The sequence below is a fragment of the Camelus ferus genome, chromosome 6 (genome assembly GCF_009834535.1).
Source record: "Camelus ferus isolate YT-003-E chromosome 6, BCGSAC_Cfer_1.0, whole genome shotgun sequence".
NCBI lineage: Eukaryota > Metazoa > Chordata > Mammalia > Artiodactyla > Camelidae > Camelus > Camelus ferus.
In genome coordinates this window covers 93549784-93563690 of record NC_045701.1, presented here as the reverse complement: position 1 = coordinate 93563690, position 13907 = coordinate 93549784, and the positions used below count along the sequence as shown (strand labels likewise).

The window sequence follows — 13907 nt, the reverse complement described above, 5'->3', positions numbered from 1 at the left end:
CCACAGCCCCCTGAAGTCCCGCCCACCACCCGACTCCCTCCACGACGCCTCAGGCCTGCCCCGCCCTCCAGGCTATCAGGCCCCGCCCACGTCGGCGGGCCCGCCCCCGGCCCGCCCGCAGACCTGCCCGCCCTCCTCCAGCCGCTGGCTCGCCGCCGTGAGGCCTGTAGGCTCCTAGTCCCAGGTCCGGTGTCTCCGTCCGAGCCCGGAGGTCGCCGTTCGAGTCCTCGCGTCCGCGCCTCGGCCCCGGAGCCCGTGCCCGTCCCGCGGGCGCGGCCGTTGCGGGCGGCGCGGTCCCGGTGCGCGTGGCGAATCTGCCGCTGCGAATCGGCGGGCGCGGCGGCGGCGGAGGCCGAGGCCTCGCGAGAGTCGGGCGGCCCGGACGCGGTGCGGCGGGCCCGGCGGGCGACCCGAGTGGAGGCCGCGCGGGGCGGGCGCGGAGCCGCCAGCATGACGGGCCGCGTGTGCCGCGGCTGCGGCGGCACGGACATCGAGCTAGACGCGGCGCGCGGCGACGCCGTGTGCACCGGCTGCGGCTCGGTGCTCGAGGACAACATCATCGTGTCCGAGGTGCAGTTCGTGGAGAACAGCGGCGGCGGCTCGTCGGCCGTGGGCCAGTTCGTGTCGCTGGACGGTGGGTTCCGGCGGGCGGGGGCCTGCGGCTCGGGGCGCCTGCCTGTGGTCCTGGTAGCGGGGTTCACCGGGCGGGGAGCAGGGTGCGGCCAGCCGCCCCTCGGTCGTGTTGGTCGCTTCCCTCCTTTCAGCACAGTGGGACTCAAGTGACGCGACAGGGAGCGTAAAGGAAAGTCCAGAGCCAGCTCCTCGCTGTGGGGCTCTGCCCGACCCCGCCTGGCAGCCGGCAACCCCGCTCCCCACAGTCCGGTGTTCAGGGGAGTCCTCGCCCCCCGCCCCCGCAGTCCGGTGTTCAGGGGAGTCCTCGCCCCCCGCCCCCGCAGTCCGGTGTTCAGGGGAGTCCTCGCTCCCCCCCCCCCGCAGTCCGGTGTTCAGGGGAGTCCTCGCCCTCCGCCCCCGCAGTCCGGTGTTCAGGGGAGTCCTCGCTCCCCCCCCCGCAGTCCGGTGTTCAGGGAAGTCCTCGCCCCCCCCGCAGTCCGATGTTCAGGGGAGCCCTCGCCCCACCCTGCAGTCTGGTGTTCAGGGGAGCTCTTGCCCCCACCCCCCTGCAGTCCAGAGTTCAGGGCTGCCCAGGAAGTGGCCACCTTCGGCTGGGCCATCTGTCCCTCAGCCTGCTGCCTTTGAGGTCCGCCTAGGCTGCTGCGAGGGCCAGTGCTTGGACCTCTTCGTGGCCCAGGCTTGCTCCTTCATGTGCATGGATCACGACTTACTGAAGGACACTTTGGTCTGTCGCCAGTTTGGGGATATTGTGAATAGAGCTGCTGGGACCACGGTGGATGGCTTCTGACCTGGACGCGAGTTTTCATTTCTCCAAGAGAGGAAGGGAGCTGTGCGTGTCACTTGGTAACAGACCGCCAGACTGACCGTTGGCTTGGCCGGCGGTTCTGCATCCTCAGACCGGCTCCACATCTTCGCCACAGCTTGGTGTTGTCGGCGTTCTTCTGTTTTAGCTGCTCTAATGTGTGCTGCAGTGCCTCATCTCCGCGGTGCTGAGTTTCCCCAAAGCGTAGCGGCGTGAGGCACCTCTAACGTGCCTGCTTGCCGTCCCTTAACCCCCTTTGCTGAAAGGTCTGCTCAGGTAGTTTTTTTGCTTGTTTTTTATTGAAGTTGTCTGTTTTCTTATTGTTGAGTTTTGGACATTCTTTAAATATTCTAGTTACAAGCAGAGCAGAAGGTCAAACTTTTGATGAAAAGTTTTAAGGTTTGATGCAGTCCACTTTGTTGATTTTTTTTTTCTTTCCTAGATTGTACTTTTTGTGTCCTTCTAAGAAATCTCCAGAGCCCAAGGCACCATGTTCTTCTCTGAAAGTTTTGTTTTTGTGTGTTTTACATTTCGATCCTCGACCATGTGGGTCAAGTTTTGTGTGTGGTGTGTGCCTATGGGGCCCAGGTGTTTCTGCACCATTTGTTGAAAGACTGTCCTCTCTCGAATTTCCTTTGCCCCTTTGGCAAACGTCACTGGGCCACGTTTGCGTGGTCCTGTTTCTGGGCCCCCTGTTCCGCTGTGTTGAAGAGGGTGCTGGCTTCTTTTTGTCTATGGCACACTGCCTCGTCTCCGTGCATTTCTAGTAAGTCTTGAAATCAGGTGCTGTGAGGTCTTCCACCTTTGCACTCCCCTTTCAGAACTGTTTTAGTTATTGTAGTTCCTTTCCCTTTTTGTCCAATTTTAAAATAAGTTTGTGCATATTCACAAAACATCCTGCTGGGCCTTCAAATGGAGTTGCATTAAATCCTGGTCTGGTGTCTGCACTGGGCCACACCCCTCAGCCCGTGAGCAGGCACGTCTCTTCAGTCGCTAGATCTCCTTGGACGTCTCCTCACATTCGTGGTTTTCAGCACACAGCTCCCTCCTGTGCGTACGTTAGACGGTTACCTCAGATCCAGGCAGAGCTGTTGTAAATGGTATTTTTCAAAAATCTAGTTTTCAGTTGGTCATTACCAGAATATAGACATGTGGTTGAGTTCTTCCGTTGGTCTGTTTCCTGGAACTTGCTAAACTTACTAGTTCTAGGAGTTTTTTAAATGGGTTCTTTGGGACTCTCTGTGTAGACAATCATGTTTACAAGTAGGGGCTCTTTCCTTTCTTGCCTTTGAGCAGACGCCCGCCTTGTCCCCAGCCTCAGAGGAAAGCGCTCGCTTTCTTCCTGCTCTGTGCAAGGTTGGCTGTGGGCTTCTGGGCCTGTCCTTCCGCGCAGCCGGGGAAGTTCTGTCTCCTCCAGGTTTGCTGAGAGGTTTTACCGCGAGTGGATGTTGGCGTTTGTCTCAGGCTTTTTCTGCGTCAGCTGATACAACTGTGTTTCTCTTCTTTAGTCTGTCAGTGTGGCTGGTGTTTGAATGCTTAGCCTGCTTTGTGTTCCTGGGGTACACCCACTCGATCGTGGGGTGTAACTCTGTGTGTGTGTTGCTGGATTAGGTTTGTTGCTGTTTTGTCCAGGGCTCTTAGGCGTATGTCCCCATGGAATGTCAGTGTGCCGGTTTCTTGCAGTGTCTCGTCCAGTTTAGAAAGCGAGGTAGTGCGCCTCATGGAAGGAGCTGGGGAATGTTCCATTCTTTTCTGTTTTCTTGAAGGGAGTGTGTGGAATTGGTGTTATTTCTTCCTCGACTGCCCGGTGGAATTCGGTGGAATTCACCAGTGTAGCTGCCTGGGCCTGGAGGTTTTGTTTTTCCAGAAAGGTTTTAGGTGCAGATTCAGCTCCTTTAAGAGTCACAGGCTTTGCTTGTGTTTTAGGTGATGTCTTTCATCTTGGGCGCATCTGGTTCTAAGGGTTCGGTGAATTTGGTCTGAGCTGTCGCGTTGTGCACACGGAGCTGGCGGTGCTCTTCCCTTGGTCTCGTGGCGTCTGCAGGGCCTGTGGTGGTGCCTGTTGTCCTTTCAGATGTCGGTGTTTCGTGTCTTCTCTCTTTTTTCCTTTGTCTCTCTTGCTAGAAATTGATCAGTTGTATTGCTCTTTTCAAAGAACCGGTTTGGGGTCTCCCTGCTTTTTTCTCCTGTTCTCTGCACGGCACGCCTCTGTGCTCTTCCTGAGCAAGTTGCCTTGGCGGCATCTCCGTGGCACCGTGTTTGCAGGTTTGTCACACGTTGCCAGACTGCCCCCTCCAGTCACCCAGGTCCTTGCCTGACGCCTGTTGGGAGGAGAGGCCGCGGACGGGGTGACCGCAGCAGCTGACACGGGGCTTTCGTGGGAGGTGCTGTGCTGAGTGCATCCCTCGAGCTGATGACAGCCTGCCCTCACCGCGGACGCGGAAGCTGGACGCCTCTGGGGGCCTGGACGTGAGACGTGCTCCCCACTGTGCAGTGAAGTCATCCCCGCAGCCTGCGAGCACAGGCTGAGCGCTGGTGCCACTGGTGGTGTGATGTAAAGGTGGCAGGAGGACCTCTCCAGCCCGCGCTGGCTCTGTCCGAGGGGCTCACTCCCAGGTGGGCGTGCAGGGACTCACCGCAGGGCTCGTGGATGCTTAGCCTCTAGGGGCCCCGGGAGGCAGCACCTGGACAGAAGGGGTGAAGGGGTCATCACCTGCCTCTGGCAGCCCCCCAACCCCCAGTAGGGCTCTCCCAGGCGCCCGGCCTTCCTTCCCCACCAAGCTGCAGTCGCGCCAGGCTCTCGGCTCTGGTGACCCCCAGTCTCCCTGGCACCAGAGTGCGTGCCCAGCTGGCCCTCCCAGCTCGCCCTCCCAGCTCTGCCTTTAGTCCAGCCTCATCCTGGAAGCTGAGCTTTCTGGGGCGCCCTTTTCTGGATGCAAGGCCATGGTCTTTCCTGAGTGTTCCTGCTTATTCTCTGAGAATGAGTGGGGATGGTTAGCTTTGCAGTTTACTTGGGAACGTGTCAGTTGGACATCAGGGCCTCTGGCCAGAGGCCCTGCCACCTTTGAGCTCCGGTCCGGGCTTCTGACTAAGCAGCAGCCCCACCTAGCTCCTGGTAGGTGTTTGAGTCCAGGACCATGGCCTGGACGTGTGGGTGGCACCTTGCAGAGTGGTGGTGGCAGGGGTGGTGCTGGGGACATCTGGGCGGTGTCTTCTGGTGTCCACCAAAAGACATGCCCCAGCTGGTGGGGCGGGGGGCACGGGCGGATAGAAGGGAGGGGTGAGAAGGGCAGTGGAGCAGCTGGGCATCTGCTGCTCTGTGGGAGGGGGGCCCCCAAGTGTGGAGGACCTCAGGGCAGAGCTGGGCTTCCTGTGCCCGGTGTCGGTGCCGAGGGTCTGAGGACAGCGGGTCTCCCCTGGGTCTCCCTGAGCCTCCTGTGGGCCCCTCCCCGGAGCCGTGCTGTGGCTGCCCCAGAGGCGGCCCAGAGGCAGAGGGAGCTGCTGCATCAGGCAGCCTGCTCCGCAGGCCCCTCCCGCCCCTTGGGGAGCTCTTCCCTTGGTTTCTACATCACAACTTTCAGTCTCTGCAGACTTTGAACAAGGAGTCTGTTGAGTGCTGGTGTCTGGGCAGTCTGGGGTGATGGGACGCTTCCTGAGCGTAACACGTTGAGGGGTTGCTGCCCGCCCGCCTGGTGTTGTCGGGGTGTGAGCACGTGAAGGCCTGGTGTCCCTGCCAAGCGCTGGTCCCGGGGTGTGGGAGGTCTCCCATCTGCTTCTGGCCTGCGGCCCCTCAGAGCCCCACTGAGTTCCTGGCCAAAGGTGCCTGCTCTCAGGAGATGGCTGAATTCTGTCCCGGGGCCCTTGGGTGAGAGGACTTACTTGTAAGATGTCATTCGCTGCTTTTTTCACCTGCTGGGCGTCATGCTGCACGGTTTTCCCAGTTGGAATTTTAATCGTAACGAAACAGGCTCTTGTAGCTGCATCTGGTTGAGAGAAGTTTCAGCTCCTGCCACCATGTAGCTGTTTGCTCACCGGCTGGCCCGCCGGCCGCGTCCCCGGTGCCAGCACCCTGTGAGCGCTTGTCCGTGCACTTCAGGTGTGTTAGGGGAGGCACACCCTGTGCGAGCGCGGGCTGGGCCTTGGGGTGCTCCTCCCAGAAGGAGCTTCACAGCAGCCACAGAGCCCCGACTCAGAATAAAACGCACACAGACTTAGTGAAGCGTTGCTCACCTGCGCTGAGGCACCTGCTGACCACCTGGCCGAGAGCACTGAGGGCGGAGCCCCTTGGCCTTTTTGTTTCTGGTCTGGGGCCTTGGTGCCGCTGGCTTTGTCCCCAGCGCTGGGTGAGCACGTGGCACAGCCCTAGCCGCTGGGGTCAGGCCCTGCACCTCGGCTTCTGCCTCCGGGTGGAACGCGGGGCTTCCCCGCTGTCCACCAGGGGGCGGTCTTGGCCCGACCACCTGCATGTTTGCTTCTTAGTTCCAGCTGGTTGTATGGTGTTACAGGCTCTGCTCGTAGGAAACACCAGATGTTTTCAGCAGCAGAGGGATGGCGAGAAGGGCGGGCAGATGGAGAACTGGACGGTGTGCTCGGTGGTGTGGCCAGAGGTGGCCTCCGGCTTCTCTCCTGCTTCAGGAGACCCCAGCCTGGGGGCACTGGCCGCCCGAGACTTGTCGTGCTATGGCCACTGCTTCCCAGGTGCTTTCGGTCATAACCAGACCCCAGTGGGCGCTGTCTGTCGGATGGAAGAGTCTGTGTCAGTCTGGCAGGCGGGCTTGACCTCTGGCCCCTCCCGCCCCCCGAGCTGTTGCACCCAGTGAGGCACCTTCCTCGTCAGACCTAGTCCCCGCTTCCCTGGCACGTGATGAACTGAGGCCACATGCAAGGAGCTCTGAGAGCCTGGGGCTGGTGTGTGTGTGCGTGAGTGTGCCCTGGGAAGCGAGGGTTGGAGACAGCGCCCCAGGAAGGGTGACTGGGGCGTTGGGAGAGGCGGGGGAGCACAGCAGCAGGAGACAGAGGCCTGGGAAGTGCAGGGGGACACGGCCGGAGCGTGCAGGGGAGAGTGGGGGTGGGCGGCAGAGGTGGCATGTGGCCGTGGGAGGGCGGGGAGGGGCGTGACCTCTTGAGGCTTTGCTTCATGCTGGGGACAGAAGCTGGACTGGAGCGGGTCACGGAGCAAGAGAGTGTTCATCACTCAACTGGAACGCGTCTCCGCTCTTCCTCTGCAGCCTCTTTTTGTGGCCCCCTGTGGTCCCCCCATGTCCTAGCAGGGAGAGGTGGCTAGGAGGAAGGCCACCCAGGGTCCTTGTTCTTGGAAGGTGGGGCTTCAGGGGTTTATACCATTTCATGCTCCTTTTTCTACTGCAATATTCTTGTAATTGTTTACTAAAATACACTGAAAGCACATGCCCGTTTCAGTTAAAACAATATGGTGATTTTTTTTTGAAATAGAAGTTGGGCAGCGCTGGACACAGGTCAAAATGTGAGATCTTTAAAGAACCTTGTTAGCATTGGTTTGGGATTTGATAAGCTAGAGGCCAACTTGTCCTCTGCTGTCTGTGCTGGTGGTGGCCACACATGATTCAGAGGTCCCTGCCAGCCCCACAAGGTGGGCCACGTGCTGTCCTCCAGGCCTGTGTTCAGACCTCGAAGACCTGCTTCCCCAGACCCCCATCACTTCTGAGTTTCCATTTCATCCTCAGACGTGTCCTGGTCCCCCAGCAGGCCCTGCACCCTGACCTCCCCGACGGAGGTGTGAACGGCAGGGTCTGGGGGGCTTGCTGCTGCCTCCTGCTCCAAGTGCTGACCCCGTGTGTTCCTGCTCCAGAAGCGCTGGAGGCAGCAGAAGGGCTGTCCATGTGGGTCCCTGCTAGGTTTTGGCTGATCTGTTGGCTTTGTGTTCCTAGGTGCTGGCAAAGCCCCGACCCTGGGCGGCGGCTTCCATGTGAACCTGGGGAAGGAGTCCCGAGCACAGACCCTGCAGAACGGTATTTCCACCTTGGGTGCCGCCGGGAGGGTCGGGCTCTGGGGTGGGGGTCTGTGGCATGAACGACAACCCTGCAGTGACCACCTCCTGTCACCCTCCAGGCCCACTGCAGGCCCCACTTCTGGGAGGAGCTGTCTGTGGAGCCCCTCCCCGGTCATCAGGCCCCCCCGGGCCTCCTGCACAGACTCTGCCAGGCTCCCTGCTGGGCACACCCTGTGTGTTGTTAGTCTCCGTCGAATTCGTACAAAAATGACACGTTTATCGCATTTGACATGAAGTGCTGTTTTCACTGTATTTTAGAACAGTACCAGTCCCCAGCATGTTGGAGAAACGTCAGCTCAGATCTTGGCCTGTTTTCAATTGGGTTATTTGTTTTCTTATTGAATTATGAAAGTTCTTTATATATTTTAGATACAAGTCTCTTATCAGTGATGTGATTTATGGAAAATTGTCGCCCATTCTGTGGGTGGTGGTTTTCATTTCTTAATGGTGTCCTTTGAAGCACAAGAGTTTAATTTTGATGATGTGCAGTTTATCTGTTTACTCATTTGTTGCCAGTGCTTTTTGTGTCGTAATTAAGAAAAATTGCCTCATTCAGTCCAAGTGACAAAGATTTATGCTTATGTTTTCTTCTGAGTTTTAAGGGTTTTAGCTCTTAGGTTGATGTTTTGGTCCACTTTGGGTTGGTTTTGCATACGGCGTGAGGTGAGGGCCCAGCTTCGCTCTGCCACATGTGGAGATCCAGCTTTCCCAGCACCGTCTGCGGAAGACTGCTGACCCCATCGGAAGTCGGTTTGCCGCATGTGTGAGGTTATCTCTGGACTGTCACCTCTGCCCCCTTGGTCTGTGTCTGGCCTTTTGCTGGTACCACACCGTTTTGGTGATGGCAGCTTTGAAGCAGATTTTGAAATTGGGAACTGTGGGTCCTCTCAATCTTTTCATTTTAACATTGTTTTTTGACTATTCTGAGCCGCTTGTATTTCCGTATGAATTTTTGCATGAGCTTGTCAGTTTCTGCAAAGCAGCCAGCTGGGATTCTGACCGGGAGGGTTGAGTCTGTAGATGGGTTTGGGGAGTGTTGTCATCTTAACAAGAGGAAGTCTTCTGACCCCTGGACGTGGAATCTTTCTGTTGATTTATAGGTGTGCCTCTGTGCTCCAGTTCTGTACCTGCGGGCTGGGAGGGCAGGCTGTGTGGGGTTGAGTGCCCTAAGCTGCACACTGGTCACCTTCTCCTGGCTGTCAAGGGCCTGCCCCTCCGGGCTGCTGCTGTGCACGGGGTGGCCCGCACGGACTCAGCCAGCAGCTCTCAGGCCAGCAGGGCCGGCATCTGTGTCGCTGGCCACCATGAGGGCGGGTGGTGGGTTTCTGGTAACGACTCGCATCAAAATATGTTTTAAAATTTCCCCTGAGCTTTTCCCTGTGACCCCCCATAGGTAATTAGCATAGTTGTTTCTTTCCTTATATTCAGCTCGATTCTTCCGTGTGTAGAGATCGCATTTGGCAGGATTTCAGTCTTTTGAAATGATTTGGTGCTGGCCCTGAGGCCATTACAGTCAGTTCAGGGACGTGAGTATTTTTCTGCAGACGGTGGCGTGTTCTGTGCCTGTCACTGGGGTCACATTTCCTTCCAGTGCTCTTGATCCTGGTTCTGCTGGTCCGTCTGTCGCGGAGAGGGCATATTCCAGTCTCCAGGACGGGGTCGCGGAGAGGGCGTAGTCCGGTCTCCGGGACGGGGTCGCGGAGAGGGCGTAGTCCGGTCTCCGGGACGGGGTGGGTTTGTCCCTTTCTGCCCACGGTTTTGCCGGGTTTTTGTTTTGCCTGTTTGAAGACTGCCTGCACACAGATACGAATTATTCCTGGCTGGTGGCCTGGCCCCCTTGCTAGAGTGGTGGCCTGTTCGCCTCGCCTGCTTCTAGGTGCTGCTGTCTCATAGTCTTTCTTTTCCTCTGTGTCTGACTTTAAAGTCTTCTGTATATGAAGAACTTTATTCCCAACAGACTGTACATATTTCCAAAAACCTAGAGTAGATTGTCCGTCAGACGCAAATAAACTGTAAAGAGCAGCATTCATGCAGAATTCATAGCAGCAGAATTGGAACTAGCAATCGAGGAAAATAGCCCGTGTAATCAAACAGAAACCATTGAATACGCCTTGGTTTAGGTACGAAATCAGAGCAGAGTTCACAGACTCCTTGGGACTGGGTGAGTGAGCTCTGAGGCAGAGATGGCGTCCACTCAGGTGTCAGGGACCCTCTGCTTCCTCTGCACACCTTCCCCGGGCGCTCCTGCCGGGGGTGGGGGCTGTGGGGCCGGGGGGAGGCTGCCGGCTTTGACGGCTGGCCCCTCCCTGCCCAGTGGAGAGCCAGCACGGCGTTGGCTTCCCCGTCTTCCGAGGCCTCCTCTGCTCTTCTCTGTGCCCTGGTGCGTCTAGGCCGATTTGCCCTCCTCGCTGCCATTTCCCACAGCTTTGGGGGAGAGCCAGCGCAGAGTGTGGCCTGCCTCACGGCCGGTGCGCTTCTGACGTGCTGGGGCTGCTCCTGGCTCTCACCCCCGTTCTGTGTTTACCTTCTCGGATACCTTTCACATTGCTGATGGAACTGCGGTCCGGGCTCCGGGCCTTCTCCTCCCTGGGGTTTGGAGGTCCACCCCGCGTCCCAGTGGTCCTGGTGGCTGGTCATCCCCAGCTGTCTCTCCTGCCAGTGGCCAAGCTGGTCTGTTGTCCCCGCAGAGGAAGACTCCTGCGCCTTCACTGCCTGCCGCCCATCCTGACCAAGCCTGCTGGGTGTGGTTGAAGTCTGTGAACTGAACTTCAGGGTTACTGTTCTTGTTAAGTTGTGGTGCCTTGCCTAGAAGAGAGGGAGTTGGGAAGGGAATGAGCTGGCGGCCCAGGCGCCCGCCTGCCCGCGAAGTTTTGTGTGCTCGCCTGTCCCTCCCAGGCTCGTCGGTCTTAGGTTCTGTTGTTCTGTTGGGAACATACTCTGGTCCTGGTTACAGAGCGGAGCTCCCCCAGACCCGAGCCTGTGAGGGGCTGGGAGCCAGGCCATGGTGCCCACCTGCCCGGCAGGGCCCCCAGTTCTGCTGCCCCCCCCCCCCGGAATGGGGGTCTTTGGGAGTTTCCTCCGTCTCCGGAGTTCTGACACGCCTCCAGGCTGGGGCGCTCTTCGCCGGCTTGACCAGCCCGTTCACCTGGGAGACTTTCCTCCCATTCTTTTCAGGTGTCTGTTCTCCTCGGTAGGCACGGGTGGACTGTGTGGAATGTACCGACCTTCCGCGAGCTGCTTGGGTAACTTGGACGATGAGGCCGCCCTCAGACCCAGGTGGAATGCCCTTCTCGTACCAGAAGCCCCCAGTGCCAGCCAGCCCCAGAGAGCATCCCGCGTGTGTGTCAGCGGTGGTCCGCCTGTGCAGGGTGTCGCTTTGTGAGTGTGTCCCAGGGGACTTCCGCTGCTCCTGCCCGTGGGCGTTGCTGTTTGCTTTTGGCCACATGCGTCACCCTGGGGGCCACCTCTCGGGACGCCTGTGAGCGGGACTCCAGGGCGTCTGGGGAGTGTGCTCGTCCCCTGGAGACGCAGCCCCACGTGGTCCAGCGTGTGCGAGCCTGGGGCTCCGTCGCTCCGGTCCCCCTGGTCCCCCTGGCCGGTGCGCATGGTGCGCGTGGTGGCGTGACTTGCTTTCTGTGCCCGGCGGCTCTGCTGGCCGCCCCTGCGTGTGCCTTTCGGCTGTCGAGAGGCCCTCTCTGTGAGGTGCTTGCTGGTTGTGTCTTCTGCACAAGTTGTTTTTTTAAATTGAGTTCTCTTTCACTCGCCGATCTTGAGATGCTCTTCGTGAATTTTAGAGTCGAGCCCTTCACTGGACCTCAGTCTTCTGGCCGCCCCCCACCCCCACCCCTGGCAGCTGCCTTCTCCCTTTCTTCACGTCGGCTTCGGATGAACAGAAACGTCTCGGTTTTGGCAGAGCCCCAGCGTGCCAGTCTTCACGGCCAGGGGTCTGGGGGCTCGGGAGGTGCTCACCTGCCCCAGGCCTGGGGCTCTGGGGGCTCCTGGGTCTTCACTTAGAAGCTCTGTTGCTGTGTGTTTTACACTTGGGCTTGTCGTCCGCCTCGAATCAGCTTTTGTACGCGGTGTGAGGTGGGAGTTGGGGTTTGCGTCTTCCCGCGTGGGTAGCGGGCTGTTACGCTGCGTATCAGAACGACCATCCTTCCTAGTACGGTGCCTTGGCCCATGTGCCATCAGTGAGTGGCTGACGGACTCTGGTGACAGCAGACACTCCTGAGCCAGTCTTCGCTGTCTGATTTCTGGGCAGCTGACAAAGCCCAGCGGTGTGAATTCTCTAGCTCTTCAAGATTGTCTCGGTTATTCCAGCTGCTTTGTATTTCAGAGTATAAGTGTTAGCATCAGCTCTTGGTTCCCAAACGGAAACTTGCCCGTGTTGGGGTGGAGTCGCATTGACCCTGCAGGTGGGTTCATGGAGAACTGTTCCATTCACGTATGACGTCTAGTACTTGGCAGGTTCTTTTCTTGTTCTTGGCAGGGGTGTGTCTGGGCTGGGACTTTATTCCTCCCTCCTTTCCCATCTTTGTGGGGCTTTCTTCCATCTCTGCTGTGTGGCTCACCTCTCCACGGGTGTTGAATGGGAGGGGGGAGTGGGTGTTCTTGTCTGGTCCTCGACCTCACTGAGAAAGTGGTCACTGTTTCTCCGTCACTAAGGATGTGAGCGTTTTGTCACGTGCTTCTTCGTGTCTGTTGAAGTGATGATGTATTTTTTCTGTGCATTCTGTTACTGTAATGGATTGCACCGAGTGGTCTTGTGAATGTTAGCTCACCTTGGGCTTCTGGAATAAACCCGCTTGGGTCATGAGGGGCGCACTGCTCTCGCTCTGTTCTCTGTGAGGGCTGTGTGATTTACCAGTTTCTTCCTTAGATGTGTGGAAGGATTTACTAGTGAAGCCGTCTGGGCTGTGAGCTTTCTTTGTGAGAAGATTTTAATTACAGATTCGTGTCTTTAATGGGACTATTTTTAATGGGATTTTAATGGGACTGCTCAGATTTTCTGTTTCTTCCTGTCGGTTTTGGCAAGATGCACGTTTCAAATTACCGTCTACCTCGGTGGTTTAGATTCAGCTTGGCCGTCTCAGAGTCACTCATAACGTTCTCCTGTGCTTCGGGTGTGTCTCCTGGGTTTTAGTGACGCTCTCCTTTTACCCCTGACACTGGTGACTGTGCTTTATCCTTTTTTTCCTGATTGATCTTGCTGGGAATTTATCAGTTTAGCTTCGCTCTTTCCGGAGAGTGAGCCTGGCTCTGCTGGCTCTCTGCTGCCTGTCTGTCTTCTGTGTGGTTGGGTGCTCCTCCTTGTTACCCGCTTCCTTCCAAGTCTTCTGCTCAGTTTGTTCAGAGTTCTTTTTCAGCTTCTCAAGTTGGACGCTTCATCAGTTTTTCAGGCTTTCTTTTTCTCATATTTGCATCTAAGCTGTGCATTTGTCTAAGCTCTGGTCTGGCTGTAACCCCCAAGTTTTGAGATAGCTGTTTCTCTGGTTGGTTCTGTGGGGTCTTTAAGTTTCTGTTTTACAGCAGTGTCTGATGTCCAGCAGAGCTGCAGGGGCAGCCCTGGGTGTCCTGTCTGCACCGTCCGCCACCTCGACAGGCGCAGGGCTGCTGGTGGAGCCGGGGGCCCTGCCCCCGCCCATCTTCCCTCTGCCCTGGGCCAGTCCAAGGTCCTGGCTGCCTGGCCTCACCTTCCTCTGCCTCCTCCCACCTGTGACAGTTCCTCCCACCTGCACACAGTTGGAGAGTCCCTCCCGGGCAGGTGTCTTACGGAAGGTCTCTGTGTCGGAGTTTGTCGTGGGTTCTGGGGAAGGTCCCGCAGGGTTGTGCTCTCTTTGGCCTGTAGCAGGTGGACCCGAGGTCGCGTGACTGGTTGCCGCTGATGTGGGTCTAGGTCACCACCAGGTTCCTCCACGAGACGTCACACTTGTTTCTTTTGCATACCCTGTTCCTTAGAAGCAAGCTGCTGAGTCTGTCTCCCGGGGGCCTGGTGTTGACCCAGTGCAGTTACTGGCAGTGCAGCGGGGGGGCAGCTTAGCGTCCGTGCAGGTCCAGTTCTGCCAGGGCCCTGGTGTCTGGCAGTAGAGCCTGTGGGCAGCTCCATGGTTCTCATGCCCATTGGTCATTTCCTTGTCCCTTCCCACTGCAGTCCCGGGAGCTCTGTCGGCTCGCTTTGTCCCTTTCCTGTCCTGTCGGTTTCACTTTGTGTGTTTGAAGCTATGTCATTCAGTCCACACTGTTGTTGGCCTTAAAGCACCGGTTCTGTCACCAGCAAAGCGAGCTCGTTTGGGGGGGCCGAGGAGTCGCAATTCAGGACCTGCGACCTGGCAGCCCCAGGGCAGGTCCTGCAGACGGAAGAGGAGCCTCACTTTGCAGAGAAAAAGGAGGAAGCTGTTGGGGGGTAGGGGGTTGCTGCTTCCAAGGTGCTACGGTTTCCACCGG

General features: G+C 57.8%; 1 protein-coding gene across 3 annotated transcripts in view; it reads left to right on the top strand.

Annotated features, from left to right (window-relative positions):
• Nucleotides 1-220: 220 nt before the first annotated feature.
• The window catches only part of BRF1 (BRF1 RNA polymerase III transcription initiation factor subunit), a 49252-nt gene continuing 35565 nt past the window's right edge, over nucleotides 221-13907 (top strand). For all 3 annotated transcript variants that reach the window (XM_032482850.1, XM_032482849.1, XM_032482848.1), the window contains exons 1-2: nucleotides 221-634; nucleotides 7342-7422. In XM_032482850.1, coding sequence (XP_032338741.1) covers nucleotides 451-634; nucleotides 7342-7422 — 265 coding nt within the window. In that variant the 5' untranslated portion in view covers nucleotides 221-450. The remainder of the gene's footprint in view (nucleotides 635-7341; nucleotides 7423-13907) is intronic.